Here is a 22600-nt window from a genome sequence, read left to right as displayed (position 1 = left end):
CTTGCGGCATTCTGTTTTGCACAAAATATTTTAACTGACATTCAGATGAATTAATGCTGGAAATTTGGAGAAATCAATGAGCATGTATGAGTGCACATAACATAAGTTTTTTTTTTTCATCACTTGAAAGGTGAAAAAGGAAAGCTGAGGAACACAGTTATAAAGTATCCTGCTGACCATAGAGGCGGCTGCTGGCCTGCAGAGGTGAACAGTGAGATGTCCTGATGACTTCTTTCAACATTAGTTGATGCATTTTGATGAAATTCAGACTAGCACACTCATCTGAGTTCAACATTATTCAAAGCTGAGCATATTGGCTCAAAATCCAAATAATGGATGTGAAATAACTTGCTGGAAACACAAAATATGCTTTCGTCAAAGTCTCTTTCAAGCCCATGCAGAATAAACAATGAAAGTGCCAACATGAAACTTGGCTTTACCTGCAGCAGCAATCAGCTAATGAGCTGCTGACAGGTAGAACAAATAGATGGTTAAAAACTCATATAGTGCATGCATAAAAAACAGATAGACAAAGCCACCAGGAGTTCACCTGTAGCTTTGTTGAAACCTGTCTTGAAATATCAGGTTTAGAGTCGTGTATCGGACTGAGAAGCAGAGATATGTCAGTCACAAGGTAGCCCATCCCTAAAGCAAGAGCATGGGAAAAGCACAACGATGCTCAGTGGAGCATGTGACTGATTCTGAGATTCTGTGTTCTCACAGTATATGCAAGGGAGGGCTGTCTGGATAGTGTGCGGAGGCTGAAGGACATGATGCAAAAATTAAGCTGCAGAAATCCCTATTTTGTTTACAGCACGCAAGGATGATAAGTGAGGCCCACTCGTGGCTGTTTTCGCATTTAAATCAAAACCAGGTGTGTTTAAATGCATCCATAACCCTGGCGAGGCAGTGGAAAGCAAAATACAGGTCAAACAAGAAAGTTTGAACATTCACTTACTCACAGTAAATGCTCCGGAATAAAGTCAAAAATCCGGAGAAAATGTAATGGACATTTGCATTCTCACATTTACAATTACAGGCTTAAAGTGCATTTGTTAGAGGAACACGGTTTCGTTGCATCAGGACATTTAAGTTACAGTGTGTAACGATTACTGACATCTGGTGGTCAAGTCAGAGAAAGCAACCATCTCAAATGCTGTCCACACACCAGGTAGCAACACACTGCATCTGTTTGTGTAGACTAAACTACCCTTTGAAAAGAAAACTAACAACATTTCTCCAATCTTGAATTCCCGAATACTTACTCAACAGGAGAGTCGCTTTGCCTCCTTAAGTTATCGTTTCTTTGATGAGGTTAATTCATGCTTTGTTACTCTTTGATCCTCTATTTCTCTCAAAAAAAGCATTATTCCTAATTAAAGTAATTAGATATAAATAGAAAACATTTTTTTAGAATATATAGTAATTATTTCTAGTAACTTATTGTTATGTTACATACTACAACTTTAACAAATCTTGGCACTCAAGGATGCAAATTCATGTAGAATATACATGAGAAAAAAAATCAAAAACAACCTGATGTATAATCCTAATCCTAATGAGCCTGAAAGTCAGTATTTGGTCTGAGAACCTTTATTCTCCAACACAGCCTGAACCCTCTCAGACGAGCTTTCTGTCATTTCTTTAAGTAGTCTTCAGGAATAGTTCTCCAGGCTTCTTGAAGGACATCCCAAAGCTCTTCTTTGGATGTGGGCTGCCTTTTGTTCCGTTCTCTGCCAACATGATCCCACACTGCTTCAGTAATGTTGAGCTCCGGGCTCTGGGGAGGATTCATCCCTCCATCAGACCTGCTGCCACTGATTTTCAGTCCACTTCTTGTGTCCTTTGGCACAGCTCAGCCTTTTCTCCCCGTTTCTCTTCCTTAAGAACGGCTTCTTGACAGCCACCCTTCCATGGAGCCCATTTCTGATGAGGCTTGGGCCAACAGCAGATGGATCAGCTGAAGGTCCAGATGCATCTCTCAGCTCCTGTGTCAGGTCTTTGCTGGATTCTTTCCTCTTTCTTCACTTTCAGATACTGTTCATCTGCTGTAGATAGTTTTTTAAGGACTGACACTTCTTCTTTCATCCACTTGTTTAATTTCCTCGAATTTTTAACATCTAATAGGTCCTTGGGAATCACCTTGTTGGTGGAAAAATACTATTTAATGTCCGTCAAATTGTTATCTTTCATAGATGCAACTAAAGAAATGGGAACAAATTATATCTTTCAACATAGGCTGCTAGGAACAAAGTGCCCAAAAATACAATTCAAAATAGGTTCTTTGTTAAGCTGTCTGTTATGTGTAGACACAGAACTGTCTCATCTCTTGAGTTGGATGGTTTTTAAAGCTTGAATGATTCATAGGTCAGTGTTAAGGGGCCTTACAGGCAAAATATAAAATTCCTCCAAAAATAGTCAGGTCTGGACTGAAAATGAGTGAAAAAGCCGTCAATGTCCAAAGAAAAACTTTGAAAGATCTTCAGAAAGCCTGGAAAACTATTGCTCAAAACCCACTTTAAAAGATTGCAAGAAAGCCTGGCTGCCTGGAAGCAAAATATAAAGAAATGAGGGGTGGATCAGGGCTCTTGCATGGTACTGTAGTTTTGTAACAATGCCCATACCCGCATTCGTCACACCGCAAAGCAGATCCAATCTAACACCAAACGCTCAGTTTGACTTGCCTGAACACAGAGGCGTTTCACTGCAACTTCAAATGATCGAATCACGATAGCTTGGAAGCACTTATGGTTCCAACAGGTTCAATGAGCAGAATTGTAACAGCGACAGTACGAGGGACTGGATATCCTGACAAACCTCCACATGCTGGAAGTCTTAACCATAAGGAGGCACTTGACCAGTCACTAAAACTGGAATGACTGAGAGAAACCTGTAACTGATTGAGTGGCTGATGTTGACCTCTGACCCCTGCAGGCTTGTTGCATTAACAGCTCTGTTATTGGTCCATTAAAACTGAATATGACGCAGCAAACTGTGGCACTGTGTGTGTGTGTGTGTGTGTGTGTGTGTGTGTGTGTGTGTGTGTTGATATCAGTAATGGTTGTCAGATGTTGGAGGAGCTTCACATGTAAGGGTTGAGTTACAGCCAACGCACACACACCAACACACGCACAGACTAACACACGCACACACAGCCTCTCTGGGTTTTCTGACTCATGGATCAACATGCAGAGAACTGAATCAGCACTTTGCCTTTCATCCTTCCTTCCCTCCTTTCTTTTCTTCTCCTCTTCTCTGTCTGTCCTTCTTTCTTTCGGTGGTTCTCATGATTCCGTTGCTGTAAGTGTGTTTTTTTCTGACGTAAAAGCCTCTCTCAGTTGGCAGGAAAATCTTATCAGAGGAACAAACACGCACACATTTACGAAAGTAAACACACACACATAGTGAACACACATTCCTCAGCTACAGAAAACCCTTTACCCTCCTCATCCTCTCCCCTTTCTTCTCCTTTTCTCCTCTTATTTTCTCATCTCTTTATTCCCTTCTACTTGTCTCCTTGTCTTCATATCCTGCATGTCCTCATCTTTATCTTCTATTCCGGTCCCTTTTTAGGTTTCAGGTGGGAATCGGTTTTAGGTGTCTAGGAATGCATTATTTCACTGAGGGTCCTCACAAAGATAGTCATACAAACCTGTGTGCTGGGGCAATGAAAAGGTGTAATTTCAGCCAAAGTGAAAACTGTTTCTCCTTGTATGTGGAAATATTCTTGGAAACTACCAGAATCTTTTCCAACATAAATAAGACTGCAGCTGTACACACACGTGTGCACACACGGTATTGCTAAGGACTGAAAGTAATCTACAACCATTACTGATTTCGCTGCAGAGCCTGAAAGGGGAGCTAAAAATGTTCTTTGCCCCTGAGGCTGGTGTTTGAGGAACACTCATAGGGGCATTAAAGAGATCTGATTTGGCATTGCACTCGCCATCTGTACTGTCAGATTTATGATACAGAGTTTAAAAATGTGAATGCAGCAGCTTTCTTGTGGTTAAAGCACATAAATTAAAAAGCAGATCGAACACCAACAGCATCCCATTGGTAGCAGTTTTCACACTGCACCAGACAACTGTGGCCTGTATGTTGTGGGCGTCAGCGGTGAATGGAATAGCTGATGCTGTTGATAATTCTTGTCATCTTTTCTGCAGGACAGGCATAACAAGCCGACTAAAATGTGTACAGATGTGGAGCCTCTGTAAGGGGCTCCAGCACTCTGATTCTGCTATTTTCTACAATGGTGTATGGTTGCATATAGAAGAGAATAAGTAAATACTGACTGGAAAGTCGTATTGGCCTGTTAAATAATTTTTTTCTTTGTGCCCATTAAGATCAAATGTTGATAAATATAGTCTGTTTCAGATTAAAGTAAATGCAACCTGCTCTAAAGCAGCTTAGTTTCAGACATAGGAGATCAATACATGCAAAAGCACCACCCTATCAACCAACCATTACTCTTAGAAAATGAAAAGATGACATAGATATAGGTGCGTTGACAGTGAGAGAGCCTTTGTCAGACTCCAACCAGAGTCACAGACTGACAACACGGATTGACTTTAATTCCCAAAGGGACTGTTTATGTAGCCTGAAATAGAGACTGATTACTTTGAAAATGTTCCTGCTCACTTTAACATTTACTGGCTACATAGATTTTGTCCTTAAACTGAACTGAAATTGCAAGACATTTCAGGGGTTCATGTCAAGGGAGAATTCAGAGGCATTTCTATTTTAATTCAATGGTGACACACCATGTCAACCACACTCAGCTGACTGAACACAAAATACAATCAATCCAAAAGATACAAGCTTTCAGACTCGTCATTGTGATGGCCGTGAGCCATATTGGTGACAATAACAAGGAAAAGAAGAAGAGATAACGTAGCAACACTTAGCCAACTTCATACTTAGTAGCTATATAAAGACATTATGATTGGTTATAATCTGCCAGCCTCATCCCAATCCCAACCATGCAACAGGCATGAAACAAAAGGTAAGGAGTTGTGCATTTCCAGTCTAATATTCACTATGACTGGTTTAATTAGTAGGATTCTGTCTGTTGTTCTCATCACATTTGTGTACATTGCTAAGTGGACCAAAGTTGTTGCCTGCTCAGCTCAAAAAAGTACAGCGTCTGTTTTAAGAGCCATTTAAGATGTAAATCTAACCAGGTGTCCACCTGGTTGTGTAAAAGTGTAAAAATGTATCCCGAATGAAACACTTTGTAGGGTCTGCCTGAGAAGGAACAGGTGATGACATGAAGACCGACAGAAACTAAAATATCTCCGATCCACAATCATTTAAAAGTCAGTCTAAATAATTCTCTGCAGATTAACATCAAACTAATCTGTAGTCAGATTTGTGAAATTAGAAATAAATAGATAGATAATAATCACATACATGAATCAGAGGGAAGTTGAATCAATTCTATTTATTGAAAAACATAAGTTCTGATTACTTGTATTTCTCAGTTTTAACAGCTTTTTGGCTGCTGTAAGTTCTACAGGTGCAGTTTGAACAGTCTGAACGCTAAAAGTATGGATGTGGCGCCCCCTGGTGGATATTTGAGAAACAAGAGCCACCATCCAATTATTCAGACATGTTTTATCAGTTTCCCAGCAAATATTGTAATGTTTTATTATTTATATAATTTCATTGCACTGAAAATTTCAACTAAGCAGGCCAAATTGTTTATTCGTCACATTATTTTTAAGAAATTGAATCAAAGATACTTGGTAAGGCTTGTTTTTTATCAGTCATGTACTTCATAGATGTGTCACCGTTGCAGAGTTCCGGGGAAACTCAGACAAGCAGTAGGTGTCACGTTACACAGTGGCAGCTCACCTCCAGCAGAGTTGGTCCAGTTTAAAACCATTGGGTGAGACAGCCTTCACACTGGTCAGACTGGGATAGTTCTGGTCTAATGTGGTCTCAGAACAGTGTGAACGTCTGCTGGAAGAGAGGATGATGAGGACAGAAGTGTGCTTTTCCTCCTCAAACTGAGCTGGTTTCCGGTGTTTTTACTGGATTATTTGCCTTCAGTGGAACTGTGAGCAGAGCTGGACTATAGCCTAAACATCCGAGGAAAGAGGTACTGCATACGCTGCACATAACGGGTCTTTAAAAGCTATTAGTGTGCCTTTTATGTTGTCCCAACTGAGTGAAACTAACAGTGAAGGCCTTTATCTGTGTGGTTATTTAAACTTCTCTATACAATGACCTAAACTGAATAACAAAACTGAGTTTGTGTTGCACTGTTCATACATCAAAATGTTTAGTTTAACTCCCACATAACCCAGACAGCGTAGAAAGAAAAGTAAGCCCAAAAGGTGCTGTAGAAACAATTAAAACAATATTACCAATACAAAAACATCAAAACTAGAATATTGCTCATACTGATTTAAAGCACCATGCAAAAGTCTTGCATTTCTTTCTGTTTCCTTACAGGCAGCCAGACTTTCTTTTAATCCTTTAAAGTGGTCATGAGCAATAGTTCTCCAGGCTTTGTGAAGGTGTTTCAATTTTTTTTTTGGACATTGGTTGCTTTTTCACTAATTTTCACAGAGAGAAATGTGTTTTTTGTTTGCTAAGCCACTTAACACTGATCTTTGAATCACTCAAGCATAAAAAAGACACCTAAGTTAAGGGATGAACCAGTTATGTGTCTACACATAACAGACAACCAAACAACCAATTTAAAAAATAGGGAAGTAGCCACTTAATTTGTTCCCATTTCTCTAGTTACATCTATGAAAAATACCAAAGATAACACAGACACAGATTTTATGACAGACATAAAGTAGTAGGAGAAAAGGCTGAGCTATGCCAAATGATTCAAGACGTGGACTGAAAATCAGTGGCAACAGGTCTGATGGAGGGATGAACCCTCCCCAGAGCCCGGACCTCAACATTATTGAAGCAGTGTGGGATCATGTTGTCAGAGAACGGAACAAAAGGCAGCCCACATCCAAAGAAGAGCTTTGGATGTCCTTCAAGAAGCCTGGAGAACTATTCCTGAAGACTACTTCAGATGGTTCAGACTGTGTTGGAGAATAAACACGCTCATACCAAATATTGACTTTCAAGCTTGTTAGAATTGTACAAACTTTGTTTTCCTGCTTTATTCACATGAATGTTTGCACATGTTTGAATAAATCTTGAAAACAATTTTCCATATTCCTGGCAATATATAAAGAAATGAGAGGTGACTCAAGACTTTTGCACAGTACTGGCCACATGACAGTGAGTGAGTAGAAGCTTTTAATTACACCAGTTTAATCTCTTTATGGAGGCTTGAATGAGACGTTTCACTTTGGAAACTAATCAACAGACATGCTAACGCTTTGCAGGACTCCTGTTCTCACCTATGTAGTTCAGCACATTTGCTTGCCAATGCTAAATTTTGTTTTGAGTAATTTTACTAAACCTGGACCTAAGAGTGACATAAAATTCAAAAGAATCAGATATTTTATTGCCATGTCGGGACAAGGCAATCCAATTAATCAATCAATACTTGTTGACATATCTTCACTCTGTATTAAGTATGCATATCTTTTTTATATACCACCCGATAGACAAAGCAAATACAGAGACATGCAGAGAATGTTCAACGTAGGGAAAATATAAGTGGAGATATGGATGACAATAAAGTCTGGCGTTAATTACAATCGATGGGGGATGATAGTTGCAAAGTTCAGGAGCCCCACCTTTAAATGAACATGTAGTCTCATATTGTCCAAGACTGGCCTCCTCACAAAAACAACCGCATTTCTTCATGCAGACAGTAACAACCAAAAATATATATATCAATTCAAAGAATTAACAGCCTCCAGTGGTTATGAGGACAACTGGATAGGAAGCAAAATGGTGTCCATCAAGAGGGTGGAGTAAAAAGAGAGTAGTGTGGTATGTCGTTTGATTTTTTTTTATTGAGTTTTTGCCTGAACTCAATCAGAAAGAAAGTGGTAAAAGGAATGTATGTTGGACTCAATACTTAAACCATGTAATGGTGCTCCCTAATCCAAAGAAAGAAGAAAGAAAATAGTTTTAGAAGAAAAAGTTAACAGTTAAAAATACTTATTTTCTGCCACAGAGGACAGTCTTCAAACGGTCCTGTGTAGCCCCCCCCCAACATATACAATTTGTTACATAATCATTAAACTAAATGTGCCCCATGCACGGCCATTTTTAACCAATCATCTGACTCTTTTAGGCATTCAAATCTTTCCTCGATGACTTCCCCGGGAGCCATCTGCAGCTCTCCCTTACACACAGGACAAGACCTTATTCCACATGTCATGAATAATGAACAGCAGTGGTTTTTCACTTTAGGACTTGAGAGGTAGATTCTCATTTTAGGTCTAATCAATCTTTGTAGGGTCCTGGAATCATCGGGTGTTTTACCACAAAGAGACAAGTTAAAATCAGTCTTACGTCAAGTAGAAATCCAATCCAATCCAATTTTATTTATAAAGCACTTTACAACAACCTCAGTTGACCAAAGGGCTGTACAGAAAAATAAAAACAAAAAAATTAAATGAATAAAATACAAGAATAAATTAAAAGACATAAAACAGCTGTATAATTTAAAACAATAATAATACTAAAATTAATAAAAAAAAGAAGAGCATCCAAAAATGAGAGAGAACTCCAGGAAGTAGTGGCAGCAGGAATACTTTTTTTGATCAAATGAACTTAACAAAATAAGATAAACATGCAGGAACAAAACAGAAGCAGAACATATACTGAGGGGACTAACGACTGATGAACAAGAGGTGTGACGACAATCAGCAAACAAAGACAACAGATCAGTGCAACTGATCTGTTGCACTGATCAGTGCAACAGATCAGTGCAACAGATCAGGACCTAAACTAACTGAAGTATGGATGCTAACTGAACCCGGAGATTTACAGAAGCTGTGAACAAAATAAGAATATAATTTAAAAAATAATAACATTTAGGCAAATACTATTTTTTTCTTGTAAAAAAATAAATTTTTTTACTGCTCTGGCTGCAGTTTCATTTGCTCAAAATCTTCTCACGAACAGAGTTACTTTTTAAAACATTCAGGATGTTTCACAAACATCTGGACACCGTCACAAATATAACTAAAACAGGATGTGTGCTAATATGCTTTCTGTAACGTGTAACATCTATTTCCTAAAGATTTATTGATGAAGAATCACCTTTTAAAATATGAATATCAGGTGCTGATATTTAACTGCTTCTCACTAATCTTTTAGGTTGAGTCCGGTTTAAACATGCAGTCCTTGACTGAAGAGATCCAGAGCTTTTCCCGGACGCGGCTGAGGAAGCAATGCACCCGAGTGACATCACTGAGCGGCCGTCGCATCATCGAGACCTGGAAGGGCTCAACGATCACAGTGGTGGAGGAGCCCGTCCCCCCGGAGAAGATGCTGGGATACGTTCCCGACACATCCTGGGACCCGCAGGTCGGCGTTGTCAAACCCTTCCTGCTGCTGGGTGAGAAACAGAGACTCAGGACGACTCACTGACCAACTGGACATGTGATAAAAACAGTGAAATCAGTGTAGACTCACATTAGAGTTGTGTTGTGGGTTAGCAGTAGGTCCCTGTCTCAAGAGATTTTTCAACATTTTTACTTAAAAATGACCTAAAACATCAGCAGATTAGTACACAAGACCAAAAATAGAGCAAGAGAACCGAATTAAAGACAAAAGAAATAAAAAATCTATTGAGGAAAATGATCAAGGCTTACTCACATTGCCCCCAATATTCTAACAAGCTTTGTTGAGCTTTTACATTAGTTTTACAGAACAGCTTCAATGGTAGGATGTTAGTGAGTTAAGGTCAGGACTTTGACTTTACTATTCATAAAGATTAACTCCTCTTAAACCTTTGTTTAACAAAACAGCTCCTGTCCTGAAGTCCTGAACACATGCTTTATGTCACACTCTCTGTCGGGATTCCTTTGGATTAATATTCTTTTAGAATTTCCTCGTATAATTCAAAATAAATTGTTCCATCAACTATGCAAAGCCACCCTGGCCCAGGTGCAGCAAAACAGACCCAAACCATGATACTGCCACCACCATATTTCACAGATGTTGCCATATGAGACTCTAAAATGCTGTAATATTACTTTCCTTTCTCATATTTCTTCTCATTCAAACCAAAAAGTTCCATGTTAGTGTCATAGTTAATGACAAAATATATTTCTGACTATCCTCTGGCTTATCTGAGTGATCTTTTGCTTTTCATGGCATAGTTTTCAGAGCCTCATTACTCTATGATAAGTTCCCACAACCTTGTCTCTCAGCAAAACTGGTTTTAAAGAATTTAATATTCTGATTCCTGTCAACAGGCAGGTTTTTAGCTGTTTTATGTGCCTATGAACATGAAAATAACTCCACAGTAACACAGTGACACAGCATTTCATTCGATAGCCTCGTATTGACTGTTTCATCACATTTAAAAGGTCAGAAGTCCACATTTGGAGGTTGGAGGGATGGCACTACACACCTGACTGACAAGTGGGAGAGACAAAATTGATTCCCTTTTTTTTCTTAACGCTTCAATTAACTTTCTTTTCTAAATGTTGTTTTAGCATTCAGTTGCTGTTCCTTTGTGCTGTCACTCACAGCTTTGCAGCTCTTTCACACATTACGGAACAGCGTGTTTAAGGTTAGGAGTGTAACTACAATGCATTACTTTAAGAGTCTGAACTAACAGTTCTCTGTTATGTGAATATTTCACGTTTTTGTGTGAGACTGTGCTGTTTCCCAAAAAGTTTCCCCTTCCCTCATCAGTAGTAGGTCCACCTCCCCCCCACTGCCTGGACCCCTGTGTCACCTCCACAATCATGGCCTCCCAGCGCAGAGCAGCAGGTAACATGAGCCAGACGTGGGGGAGGTCTCGGGGAGACATGACCTATCAGGGCTCAGAGGTGGAACCTGAATGACCCTGTGACCTGCAGTAGATACTTCGCCTGCACAGCACTGGGCTGATCCTGGTTTGACCCGGGACACAGTCAAACCAACTCAAAGACAAGTCCTGCTTTACATATCTAATTAACTCATTATGTGTGTGTGTGTGTGTGTGTGTGCGCAGGTTCTCAGGATGCTGCGCACGACTTTGGCACTCTGAGAAAACACAAGGTGAGCATCTTTTCCCAATCACCAGATCCCTTCACTTTCTGCACAAACACAAACAGTCAAACATGTGAATTTATTCATTTATTTACCCATTTTCTACGGGGAACAAACACATAAACATCATAAACATACACGCAATGCAACAGATATCACTTATAGTGTCACCTTCGAAAGATCTTGAATTTAAGCCTTTTGAACAATTGAAAAGAGCCAAACAAATGATATGAAATACAGATTTAAACATCAGACGTTATCAGTGTGAGACTATTTCTTATTGGTGTTTAGGTTTAGATGTGAGAGTTAAACCCAGTGTGTTTTTTTTATCTACTCCTCTTTAAGCTGTGCGTCACTCAAGGTAAATCTATCCAGTTAACTCATGTTGCCTATTTACATGACCAGATGGTGAGAAAAAAACAAATATAATGAGAAAAACAAAGCTGGGGAAAAGGTGACTCTATAGTTACTGTTTTCACACCATGTAAAGATTTGCATATTTTTTCCATTTTGATGTTTGTTTTTAATATTTTAGAACATTTAAGACCTTCTGTTTCTGTTGGTAAGTTTTTTTTTTTGTGGATGTCTTTTCTGTGATTACTGTATAGAGACAACATTCGTTCAAATTCCCTGAAGCGGGTCAATTGTAGGTGCTAAAGGTGTCTTCTTTCTTAACGGATCACTTGAATTACAATTGTATCATTTTCTTTGCCCAAAAATGACTTACGGCTCTACTTTAATGCTGCTACACATCAAATATCCCTTCAAATACTCTGGTTGCTTATATTGTGGCAAGAACCTAAGTAAGTAAAGAGATAATTGTAACTGACCCCATATCAACAGGCAATTACTAAAAGCACCTTCAGAAGAGTTCGATCTGACTATGGAAACAGCTAAATGACCCTATTCGCTGAATGGGGTGAAAACCTCTAAGTGTATATGGACTAGAAAGAAGATTTTAAAGCCATGTCTGTGTTGAACTGGATTCTGGACTTTGAACTGATGAAGTGAGATTTCTTTTGAAAACGAGAGAAGCATCTTCTTTCACAAAGATGAGCAGATGATTCTGAATCTGAGAAGAAAAATATGAAATTCTCTCTCAGGATATTTTCTTCCATTTTTTTCTGCTTTATTTTAATACTTAGGTATCTCATATCCTGAATGTGGCCTTTGGAGTGGAAAATGTTTTTCCGGACCTTTTCATCTACAAGACTGTCAGTATTCTGGACCTCCCTGACGCCGATCTGGTGTCGTACATCCAGGACTGCTGCGACTTCATCCAGCAGGCACGCAGTGAGGTAACCCATCAGCCTGCCTGCCACACACCATCAATGTAAACAAGACCGCTATTCAGCCTGCAAAAGGCTGTAAAAATAAAGATAAATGTAGAAGTGATTCTTCAAGCTTGCTGTATGAAAACTGCAGTGAAGCAGAACCAGAGTCTGTCCTGGAAAGGAGTGAAAGTTACTTATCAAAAGTGACTTTTAGCAATGGCCAAATACAGTCATGTGAACAAGAAAATACACCGTGATTCAATTTAAATGTTTAACATATCAGGACATTAAAGGAAATTCAATAATCTGGTCCTTAGAAAGGTCTTAAAATGAGATAAATACCTCCTCAACTGAACAAAAACACATGGCACACTGTCATTATTTATTGAACAAAAACTAAACCAAAATGTAGAAAGAGTGTGTGAAACTAAGTCCACCCCATGATTTAACAACTTGTAAAACCACCTTCAGCAGCAATAACTTGAAGTAATTGTTTTCTGTATGACGTTATCAGTCTCTCACGTCCTTGTGGAGGAACTTTGGCCACTCTTCTTTCCAACGTTGCTTCAGGTCATTGAGGTTTGCAGCTCTGGTTTCTGCACAGCTCTCTGAAGGTCCCACCACAGCATCTCAGTCAGGCTGAGGTCTGGACTCTGACTGAACCATTGCAACACCTTGATTCTTTTCTTTTTCAGACATTCTGTTGTAGATTTGCTGCTGTGTTTGGGATCATTGTCCTGTTGATGAGCCAGTTTCAGGCCTCACATTTGACTTTAAAATACTTTGGTATCCAGAGGAGTTCATGGTGGACTCAATGAATGCAATGTGCCCAGGTCCTGTGGCTGCAGAACAAGCCCAGATCACCAGCCCTCCACCACCGTGCTTAACAGTTGGTGTGAGGTGTTTGTGCTGATATGCTGTGTTTGGTTTCCTCCAAACGTGCTGCTGTGCATTATGACCAAACATCCCCACTTTGGTCTGGTCTGTCCAAAGGACATTGTTCCAGAAGTCTTGTGATTTGTTCAGATGTAACTTTACAAACCTAAATACTGTAGTCACACAATGTAAATTGTCAGGTGTTCTTGATCATTTGAGGTTGTATTTAGTTTTAAAAGCTGGTGAGGACCAGTTTTTGTATAGATAATGTACTGATACGTAAAAATTTAGAACTGAATATACAATAACATGACTGCATATTTATCTATTTTGGGTTTTATGATGGTGCTGCCTTTAGCAGAACATTTTTTCACTCCCTGTAGACAAAACCTGCTCTCATACAGGCTTCATTTCACTGCACAATTACAAAAGCGATAACATCATCGTCCTATCAAATAGCAGCTGCAACACAACACAAAGGTCACACAACCTGAACTACAACACACATAATCATTCCTGTTAAAATTTCCATCTTGACGAACTTAGAAACATGAACCTCACATTACCAGGCTGCCACACAAAGGCTCACTGGGGAAAAGTGAACTCCTGACATCAGTTTGCTGCTAATTAACTGTGTGGCTGCAAATAAAAGTTTATTCATGAGAAGATTCAGTGTTCTTTATATGAAAAACACATTTGTGTACAGCAGATATAACCTGCAACACATTACAATAGTTTTTGTTGACATCCAAGTAGATCAATCTGACACCTTAAATACAACCATCAAATAAACCTGAACAGAAGGATTTTTAGTTGGATCAGATCTGATCAAAATCCCAAAGACAGCCATAAAAACTAAATCCTCAGACTACAAGAAGGTTAAAACAGTTTGTTTAAAAAAAATGTGGATGTGAAGCTCAAGGACACACTTATGTTGCTTTAGATCCAAAGGGGGTAAAGTGGACTGTGATCTGACCAGTCAGGGATTCTCTTTAGAAACCAGAGGAACCGTCTGACCTGGTGGTTTTTACCCAACGGTAAAAAAGCTGTTGTGGAGATTCATTCTTGTACATTACGTGACTAATTTGCACATCTGTGAACTTACCGTTGATGCTGATTGTTATGCAGGATTTGGCCCAGCATACGGCACCATCCAGATGTCTTTTTCATGGACGGTCTTACTTATGTAAGCAAGATAATGCCAAAAGCACATAATCAAGCAGCACGGCTCAAATACATTAAATTATTTGTGTTTCTGTGGCAGCCCCAACACCTTTCTATAAGATTTTAAATTCAAATTCAAAATGAGCACATACGTTTCAACTTTTGATAGATTGCCTGTGTACTAATTTTCGCAGACAGAGTTCAAATGATTGTAACAACAAGTACAACGGTGCTGTACATTGTGAAGTCCAACCGAAACAAAGAATCCCATCGAGCCGACAGCCTGCGAGAATAAGGGGACAAATTAAAAAAGTGTTAAACTTGTGACACATATTCAGACATCTTCGCTCCTTGTTTTCTCTCCTCGTGTCCTCGCCTCATTTCCTCTCCTCTTCCTCTGTTTTAAATAATAAATGCTTAGTTTTGTTCATGTTTTATTAAACTGCACTCAGATCAGATCGCAGTGTCATACAAGCTTTTAGCAGTCCAGCCCAGGGCTCACCTTAACATGACACCACACACACACAGTGATTAGGCAGTCATTAGAGGGGTATGATTACAGGAAATGTGTGTCTATGTGTTCATTATGATGACATACTTTTCCATGTGTGTGTGTTTGGTAATTCCAGCCCTGATAATCAAACTGATGCTTTTTCTTTGACATACAGGCTCATATTACCCAGCAGGCCATCTGGCTGTTGATGATCGTTAGATATTGAGGTTGTCATGACAGCAACACAAATACCTAAACTACATAAACTCTTCAATTGAATTCCTGATGTTTAAACAATGCGTTGGCCTGTACATTTTGACTTTTTTCTACAACAGTTTTCAAGTGTAGCAGCCTTCTTCTTTTGAATTTATGGCTCAGCCCCCACTTAACACATCTTCTGAATATGTAAATAAGCAATTTTAAATTTGAGAGTCTTCCCTTTAAGTCTTTTCAGTTTTGAGATCAAGTTTCCCCCAAATCCTATAACTTTAATATACATTCATCTTTAGAAAAAAAAAAGAAAATAAAACAAATCGTTTTGGCTGTTTTTTTCCTCTTGAAAATGGTGACATTTAGCAAAAAATCTTTTGCGATTTTCACAGTTTGGTTGTGGCTGAAGTGAGCGCAACCCCCGCTGTGAAGTCCGGGCAGATAACTGGGACACAGCTTGTGGTGTGAAGCTGTCATGTGGAGGAAAATGAATGTTGTAATGGAGAAGCTAATGAGTTTCCAAGCACATTAACAAACAAGGTGTCTATTCACTAAATAGCTTGTTGTGGTGTGACACTCAGCTCGTTGGCCTGAAGTCACAACCAAGCTGTGTTCTGTTGGAGCGAGGAGCCGACCAGTGGTCAGAAAGTGTCACCGCAATTTATGTTGTTTTCTCTCTGAATCAGGAAAAAATTCAACTGAATTTGATCTGCTGCATCTCAAAAAATCCCTAGAAATGAGAAACACACTTTGGGAGCACACCTACTGCAAAAGCAAAGTCCCTTCTTTTCTATTTATTTATTCATTTTTAAACCCTGTTCAACCTGTGCAACACTGTGACAATTTAATGAAAAGGTTTTATGTAATTTTACCACAAATAGAACAGACAAAATAAAAAAAAAAAGGATCTTATTATATACCATATGTTTTTGTATGTTGTCAAAGAAGAGAAAAGGGTCATATCACTTTTTCTTGATCTCAGATGATGTTAAATGTGTGATTAAAAGTGGCTGAATCAACCTACCTGTCAAATGTTCTTTAGTATTGTTGAGCTGCTGGACTTGAATTCTCCAACGTTCCCCTGTTTTTACTCACCTTTATTTCACAGCTAGATTTTGCTCATTTTAGACATTTTACATAGAGTAAATGACAACATCATACAGGACATTAAACCGTTGATGTGTTGGTAACTTTATCTAAATTAGCTTTCCTTTGGTGACATTAATTTATTGCAGATTGCTTTGAAATTACTATTTTTGACCTTGTAATTATTTCTATTTGGAGATTTTTCTGCAAACTGCTCCTTGACCAAAACCCAGAGCACGATAAAAACAAACATTTGGAGGAGTAACTACCTCAGTGACACTGATGTCAATAATGTCCAACCCACCACATCACAAAGAGTTCTGTGATGAGAAAGAGGCTTCTTTGCTTTTGTAAATAAAGTTAGAGATGGATGGTACACATGCATGTACAGTATATAATCGTCATCAATAGGCAGAAAAACATCTTTCACAACTTTTTTCTTGGCTTAAAAGTAAAGCTAAATTTATTTATATAATAAAATAATACAATAAAATTATACAAAAAAACCCCACCTGATTCAAGGCAGGGCAAGTTTATTTGTATAGCACAATTCAACAACAAGGTGATTCAAAGTGCTTTACAGATACATTAAAACAGTAGAAATAAAAAGCATGATTTAAATTTAAACAAAAAAGAAAGAAATAAGAACAATAGATAAAATCAGAAGTTAAAATGTGATTAAGTTTTGAAACTCAAGCTTCAGATTTGGGTTCCATTTCATCTGAATCCCAAATTCAGATGAAATGGATCAAAAGATTGTTAAGTTCTGCACAAGCCTGCTAATGATGCACTAGTCTGAATCAGGTGTGTTGAAGCAGGGAAACGTCTAAAACCTGCAGGACCGGATGTGGACATCCCTGATTTAGAGTAAAATAGCTGTTTAAAGATACACTGTCTACTTTCTACAGAATACCTTCTAATAGCCTTAGAACTTAAACCAGGATTAACTCACTTTGCTTTGAATGTAGTGTAAGTTAATGCATCTGTAACATGTAAAATGCTGTGTGTTTCTCATCTTTTAAAGGAGATCTTCGGCCAAATTCAGTCACTTGTCTTTCATTTTTACATGCGTTTGTATTTCAGAAAGGTGTCGTGTTGGTCCACTGCAACGCTGGCGTGTCCCGAGCTCCAGCAGTGGTCACTGGCTACCTGATGTCATGCGATGGCCAGTCCTTCGATGACGCCCTCTCATTGGTAAAATCAGCTCGGCCCGCCTCCTCCCCCAATCCCGGCTTTCTGGAGCAACTGAGGAACTACAAACCGCCGACGATGAACGGGTCCAAACACTGAAGGACACAGAGAAAATGCTCAGGGTGGTTGTACGATGTGAAAAAAAGCATGTTCGATTGTAACAAGAAAAGATTGAAGTTATTCCAAAATCTGAACTGATGATGACAATAATCTAGGTTTTTCTTTCAGTGTAGGATCCATTTTCTAACAGACTCGTTCGTCTGACTCATTTAAAGATTTTCTGTTTTCCTTCCGATGATATTTGTTTTTGCAGGTTTTGAGACAAATTGACATTAATCCTTGTTTGTGTGCTACTAAGGATGACATCTGTTGTCATGTTTTGATGTTGTTTTTTTCTGTGCTGAGATTGATGATTGAAGGGGAAAATAAATAAATCTTGATTTTAAAAAGTTTCACAACAGTGAACAGCCACAAACTCCAGTCTTATCTTCTAAACATAAGAAAATAACAAAAATGTCCATGGTTGAAGCACAAATGTTTGCAGTTATTGCTTTGAGCATCAAACCAAACTGTATCCAAGAGAAAAACCTGGTACTATGTAACATGTAAATAAAACAAAATTGCAATGTTTGACAAATCATTTGAGAATTAAACAAGATACCAAAAGTGGAAGTTAAGAAATTTTACTGATTGAAACATATTTAAAAAACAAAGTTGGGCCTGGGGGGTGTGTTGACCGCTGTGCTGCATCACACACACACACACACACACACACACACACACACACACACACACACCGTAGCCCTGGTGTTTAAAGGGTAAGACACTCTCCTGAGCCAGAGAAGCGCCACCGAGACGCAGAGCTCCTCTGAGCAGCATGCGGATGAAAGCAGAAGGAAGATGTCTTTTCATCACATGAAAATAAAGAGTCCTCCATCTGTTTGGAGTCTCCGTCTTCTTCCTGTGGTTTCTGCTGACGATGGGCTCCTTCTGCTCGGGTCTGGACAGGAGGACGATGGTGATGACAGTGACGCCACGTGAGGACTCTCTGGTTCAGACCGAGACAGGTCAGACAGTCCCGTTCTGCCTCCATACACCCGTCTCACACCTCCCTCTCATTTTCGTTTTATGGGATGTTTCTGATGTGATTTCCAGCCACCAGAATGTTTTGTTGTAGCATCCTCACATCACACCAACTTCCTTCTCTCCCTGTTATCTGAAGGATTTCTGAGCTTCACTGTGCACACTAACGTGATAGTTTGTGAGGATTTTGTTGTGTTATTGTATTGTAGTTTATTCTTCCACTTCCCTTTGTTAAAGTTTGTATGCTGCTTGTGTCCTGTGTAGTTTCTAGTTTTTGTTTCATCATGTGTTTAGCTTTGTATTTATGTCTCTCTTGAGTTGTAATTCTGTTTAGTTTCTAGTTACTTTCAGTCCTGGTTGCTTTACTCGTGATATTGTCTCTTTATGTCCTCATTTGTCCTGGTGTTGTCCTCAGGTCTCCAGGGGTTAGGGTTAAATTATTCTAATCAAAGCTGATTATTTCCTACATCTGAATGAGACGTTCTAACACGTAAAATATAATAAATTAAAGGCAGAGTTTTATAGCTCCTATCTGACTGATTAGGACCTAAAATGAATCACGTCTCTCAGCTCTGCTCATGTTCTACTTGTTGGCTGAAAAGCCTTTTGACGAACAAAGACCTGAATCTATTACTGAAACACACTCATATACACACACACTCTCATCCAGTCGCCCACATGATCATCTTAATTATCTCCTTGTTTATGAAGAAACATTTTTTTTCAATCAGCCAGCTGACCAATCAGACAGCAGCTGTTGCCATGAGGGTTTGTTTACAACTACAAGTGATGCTCATTTAGACAATGTGAACGCACACTAATAAGCATGGAAGGACTATAAAGCAACAGCTTACTGGGTACACATGTCAGAGATCCTTTTTCCTTTCTCTGTGACACATTTATCTTGTCAATCGTTAATAAATCCTGAATAGTTTTTAAGCTGATTTTCCCCTCAGTTTAAGAAATACACTCCCTCGCCACTCATCCTAACCAGCTTATGCACCAGCTATAGTATTAGCAGCAGTCCCACTGTATTCTAACATGAACTTTTCCTTCCTTGTCCCTACATCAGGTGACACTTTACCGCCAATGAAAGCTGCCGGTCAGCTGCAGAATCGGAACAGGTACAGCATCAGGAGGCATTTCCTTTGTCCGACCAATCACTACGCTGTGAAAAACTACAAACCTTGGTAAGAAAAGTAGTGCAACGCTAAGTTCAGCAAAGTTTGCCCAACAAACAACTTGATTACTTTGATTCTGGGAACATTATGTAAAAGTTTGTTCTGTTGTCACACGGATCATCCAGGAATGCTTTACCTGACGTAAAGTATAACTTTATCTAATATTCATTATCAGTCGAATGTTTTTGATGCAGTATTTTCTTCACATCTAAAATAATAGAAGCTTTGGACTGCATTTTGCAGAATAATCCCCATTTGCCTAAACTTTATGTTGAATTAACCTTTAAACCACGTGGCAACGTTATTGCAAGGGTCTCCAATCAGAGCACATTTAGAAGAGAAGGAACTTTATTAGCAAAATTAATCAATTATTTTATGTGATGTATTTATGCATCTACGCATGTGTCTCAATATGTGTGTATGATATTTGAAAATTATGGAACCAGAGTCTTGGATCATAAAACTGGCCGCGGCGCAGTGGTTAGAGTGGGTCATCTAATAAACGGCAGTTCGATTCCCACTCTCGCCACTCACAAGACTGGTGAAACAGACAGATGGAGGGGTGTCAGTCCACCTCCTTGCCACGGCCGAGGTGCCCTTGAGAAAGGCGCCATGCTCCCCGAGTGCTGTGATTGGCTGCCCACCGTTCCAGTGTATGGCATCTGTCTCTATCAGTGTGTGACCCTGTGCAGGTGCATGTTCAACAGGTGCCAACCTGGATGGGTTAAAAGCAGAGGACAAATTTCCTGTATTCCCTGTACATGACTATAAAAAAAAATTCTGATCTTAAATCGTAAAACTGTTCGCTTCAGTGATCAACTCTACAATACAGCGTTGGTGTAATGGTTACGGCAACCGCCAATCAGCTGTTGTTCCTGGGTTTGATTCCCGGTCAATGCAACCTATTATGTAATATCAGGTTTGTATTATTGCAGAGGTGAACTATTCAATTCAATTCAGTTTTCTTTATGTAGTGCTAAATCACAACAAATGGCATCGTAGATTTAACCTACTTATTTAGGATTGCTTTTAATACCCAGTAGTATGATGACACTTTTATCTTATTTTATCTTATTTGATTTTGTTGTATTTTATTTCTTTCACTGTTCTTTTATTGTTTTTATATGTTTTTACTTATTCTTCTCTTTATTTATTACCTGCTGTAAAGCACTTTGGTACATCGTAGCGATTGTTTGTAAAGGGCTGTATAAATAAAATACATTTACATTTACATTTACATCTCAAGGCACTTTAAGGATACAATTCAGTTCAAGTCAATTACGATTCAATTCTTTGTACTCAAATTCATAAAATTACAAATTAGTCCAATTCATACAAAGCCAATGAAAACAAAAAGTCACCTCGCTCAGGAAACCAACAGATTGCATCAAAACTTTTCTTTGATCCAAACTCCAGCCTGAGCAAGCACAGGGCGATGGTGGAAAGAAAAAACTCCCTCTGTACAAATGGACAAAAACAAGCCACTCCTATGTTAAAATGTTTTATAATGTCAATGCTTTCACTGATACAATCAATGAAATGAACATTTTACCAGAGAGGAGGTGAAAAAGGACTCACATTGTGTTACAGAATGGATTAAAATCACTGACCCGTGCATGTATTAATAAAGAAAATCCTCCATTCTCCCCATCACACATAAATCCCTTTGGTATTCAGCTTCCGTTGGGTTCTCCGTATTGCAGTCTTGTTTGGGTCCAGACATCTATCCACATCCCCAAGTTAACTGATTAGTTGTGTGGTAAAAAACAGGCTTTTCTTGGCTGAAAAAGATTCGGTTGACGGAGGGCCTCCGGAGCTGGTCAGGGACATGGGAGAGACTAACCTGGCTGTAAAGCTGCTGTCGAGTGTTGTAAAGATGTGTGCTGAGTTGGGATATTTCATTTGGTTAGCTTTCGGTCTTTTTCGGCTCTCCCGAGGCATAGCTAAACGACAAGCGGAAGAGCTCCAAAACAGGTATGTTGGCATGAAGTACGTGTGAGGTAACAAGGATAAATAAAGAGCCATAGTTCTGCAGCAACTGCTTTAAGTTTGATCGAAGTAAAAATGACTCTTTAATATTATTACAATTTATAAGAACTGTAATTATAATAACATTTTAAGTAATTGTACTTAAGTGTTTACAATAAAAGGGGACCTCCACAGTAAGAATATTAAGCATTGATATTCTCTCGTAGTAACAAACCTGAACTCTGTGGCTGAACTGATGAGCAGGTTGGGTTTAAAGCAAAACCTGTGTACCACGGATTGTTATGGATAAAAGGACAATGCCATGTGAGGCTTAAGTGTCATCTCTCTTGCCACTGCAGCTCCTCATGCTTGTGTTAACAACTCCTAGAGTTTTAGTAAAATAATACACCCATTTTTTATCAATTCTGTCGGTTTTAATTTCCCACACTCTCAGAAATAGGGGTACAGTACGAGTCCTTTTTTGTCCCCTGAGATACAATCTATACTAATGTACCCCCTAGGGTTAATTATTGGACCTAAAGGTACCTATATGTTCCCTTTTGAGGGTCCAAAAGGTACATATATGTGCTCAAGTGGTAAAAGGTTCATATATGTACCTTTTTTTCTACATGCTGGGGTACAATAGACAGTCTGTGTTAGGCTACTTCAGTATAAGGGGACAAAATTGCCACCAGAAGTACAAGATTGGTCTCTGTAAGGTACAAACCACAAGGGTACAAAACTATACCTTCTGATTGTACTGCCCCAGTGACAAGCCATCGTACCCCTAAAGGTACAATTCTGTACTTTATTTTCTGAGAGTGCAGGAGTTTGGGTTGTTGAGCAGTTGCTCACTTTACCAAAGAGTTGTTTTAATGTTGTGGCTGATCCAGCTGTGTATTCACAGGACGATGGAAAAAATAAATCCTTTG

General features: G+C 39.0%; 1 protein-coding gene across 1 annotated transcript; it reads left to right on the top strand.

Moving 5' to 3' along the window:
- Positions 1 to 6025: 6025 nt before the first annotated feature.
- Positions 6026 to 17568, top strand: dusp19a (dual specificity phosphatase 19a). Its single transcript, XM_075478803.1, has 5 exons — positions 6026 to 6103; positions 9256 to 9496; positions 11105 to 11151; positions 12288 to 12440; positions 17329 to 17568. Exons 2-5 carry the CDS (start codon positions 9274 to 9276, stop codon positions 17533 to 17535), a joined length of 630 nt encoding a protein of 209 aa, XP_075334918.1. The 5' UTR covers positions 6026 to 6103; positions 9256 to 9273; the 3' UTR covers positions 17536 to 17568.
- The last annotated feature ends 5032 nt before the right edge of the window (positions 17569 to 22600 follow it).

The sequence above is a fragment of the Odontesthes bonariensis genome, chromosome 12 (assembly GCF_027942865.1).
Source record: "Odontesthes bonariensis isolate fOdoBon6 chromosome 12, fOdoBon6.hap1, whole genome shotgun sequence".
Taxonomy (NCBI): domain Eukaryota; kingdom Metazoa; phylum Chordata; class Actinopteri; order Atheriniformes; family Atherinopsidae; genus Odontesthes; species Odontesthes bonariensis.
This window is presented reverse-complemented; position numbering and strand designations above follow the sequence as displayed.